This window comes from Acanthisitta chloris, unplaced genomic scaffold (assembly GCF_000695815.1).
Source record: "Acanthisitta chloris isolate BGI_N310 unplaced genomic scaffold, ASM69581v1 scaffold7868, whole genome shotgun sequence".
NCBI classification, from domain to species: Eukaryota; Metazoa; Chordata; class Aves; order Passeriformes; family Acanthisittidae; genus Acanthisitta; species Acanthisitta chloris.
Window position 1 is genome coordinate 14,680 of NW_008687518.1, and position 2,300 is coordinate 16,979.

Sequence of the window (2,300 nt, forward strand, 5' to 3'; positions counted from 1 at the left end):
AGACGTGAGTGTCCTGGGGCATGGCCACATGTGAGGGTCTGCAAAGAGCTGGGAGTGTGCCCTGGGAGTGAGGGAGGACCAAGAGAATTAGTCGCTCTCTATTTCTGTGGCTTTTGAGAGTGGTGTCTCTTCTTTGCTGTCTGTCCCTTGGATTGACATTGCACAAGTTGACTAAACCCTGTGTGCTGGATCCCACCCTTTGGTGGGGTGGGATATTTGGGTGTGAGGGTGCACGTTGCCATGGTGTTTCTGCTCCCTGTTCTCAGTTGCCACGTGGCTGTTCTTTTCCAGGTCTTCCCTCCCATTCCCATGAAGCCGATTTATTCTTTCCATAACCGAATCAGGACCAAGCACTTGCTGGTGCCTTCGGAGGAGAAGCCCTGCCCGGCCTACATAACTCCTTTGAAGAGTGAGTGGGGAAAGATGTGAACTGGGAGATGATTTGGTGGGAGCAGTGGTGTCAAGCAGTGAAGCTGGCTATGTTACTGCTCTGCTGGCGTGTTGCAGGCAGGAGCAGAATTGTCTCCTCCTGCTCTCCTGATGCAGTCTCTAGTCTCAGCCATCCCTTTTGAGCACCTCATTTCTGTGTGGGACTCACTGACCTCCTACTATCCGTTTGCCCCCAGTCATCTGCCACATGGAAGGCAGTGGCCATTGGCCACAGGACAAAGAAGCCATCAAGCATATCAAAGCAGCTTTCCACCTTCAACTGGCTGAGCTCCTCCAGCAGCAGCACCAGCTGGTGTGCAGACCTACAGTCACTCACACTGATGTGTACAAGGTAGGGAGGCAGTGGGGATTTCCTCCAGACCTGATGTTACCCCGGAGGCAGGTGGTGGGGAGGGCTGTGGCAGTGATCCCACTGGACAAAACCAGGATTTCAATGGTGGCCTAGGAGAGAGTGTGGTGAGACTACACTGATGTCACGATGCTGCTAGTGTATCTCTACACACCACCCTGCTCATGTTACTGGCAAGCCTGACTTCACCTTGTGCTCCCATCTCAGGATGGCTACGTTTTCCGTCTTCAAGTAGCCTACCATCGAGAGCCCCTGATTTTGAAGGAAGTGGTCACCCCGGAAGGGATGCTGAAGTACCAGGACACAGAGGAATCTCGGCAGCTGGAGCTGGAGACGTTGCATCTGCCCTACCTAACCAGCTCCCTGCATGGGTAGGTGAGGCAGAAGGTGCTTGAGGTGTGAGGATATGGGATGTGGCTGGAAGCCAGCATGGTGGTGCCCTTGGATGTTGGAGGGTGATGGTGGGTATTGGAGCGTACTGTGGGAAGTGGCCCTTCAGCCCTCCTCGTGAGAGGCTCTTCAGAAGGATGATGAGATGAATATGTATGTGGGTGACACTAGTAGTCACCCTGAGGTCATTGGTATGGGGAGACAAGTACCAAAGAGCAGCATGGAGAGGAGCATGAGTCAGCATGTTCCCTTTGTTCCCTCAGCATCTCAACACCTGCAGAAAGTGCTCTGTGCTTGTGATGCCGCATACGTGTTCCTGGCAGATTTGTGCCCCTCTTTTCTTTTTTGCCAAATGCCAAAAGGCTTTTGGGTCCTGGGATGTGTGGGTTGAGCAGTGGCATGTGTTCTCCTCACAGGCTCCAGCAGCAGCACCCTGTCTTTGGCAGCACCTCCCGTCTGGCCAAGCGCTGGGTCAGTGCCCAACTCCTGAGCGATAACATTTCTGAGGAGTGTGTGGACCTTCTTGTGGCATTTCTCTTCCTCCACCCAGCCCCTTTCACACCACCCAGGTGAGAATGAAGAGCCCAGGCTGGCTTGATGGGAATTTAATGTCTTTTTCCTTACCTGAGATGGAGGAAGGATGGGATGCTGCTGGGGCAGGCAGTGTTGGGAGGATTCACATCTGGGAGCATGAGACCCCTGCACTACCAAAACACTGTCCCAAGCCCGTCAGAGGAGATGGAGATGCTTGGCACTGGGGGACTGTGGCTTAGGACTGTGGCTTCCTCTACCCTGTGTACTGAGGAGAGGGGGAAAGCAGGTAAGGATGGAAACAACTGTCCTTGTGGTGTCTGGGTGCTGGCAGCACAACTGCAGGGTGTCTTGTGTCTTCTGGAGGACTGGTGAGGCCCCTTGTTTTGGGGGAGATGGCCAGGAGAAGCAGGGTGTGGACTGCGTTGTGGCTACCAGCATGCTTGGGGCTCCTGGGTTCCCCTGGAGGGATGTTGTGGTGATGCAGGTTGGCTCCAGCTCCCCTTCCTCCTGGAAAAGACTTCCAAGGGAAGGGCAAGGGGTCAGCCACTGAGAGCTGAGTGGAGCAGTGTGTTGGTAA

At 54.4% G+C, this 2,300-nt stretch overlaps 1 protein-coding gene across 1 annotated transcript in view; it reads left to right on the forward strand.

The window, feature by feature from the left end:
* Positions 1-2,300, forward strand: part of NOL6 (nucleolar protein 6 (RNA-associated)) — a gene marked incomplete at its 5' end in the record, with an annotated part of 25,892 nt that overhangs the window by 8,886 nt on the left and 14,706 nt on the right. The window contains 4 exons of the mRNA XM_009080623.1: positions 266-409; positions 627-781; positions 1,007-1,170; positions 1,606-1,758. Coding sequence (XP_009078871.1) covers positions 266-409; positions 627-781; positions 1,007-1,170; positions 1,606-1,758 — 616 coding nt within the window. The remainder of the gene's footprint in view (positions 1-265; positions 410-626; positions 782-1,006; positions 1,171-1,605; positions 1,759-2,300) is intronic.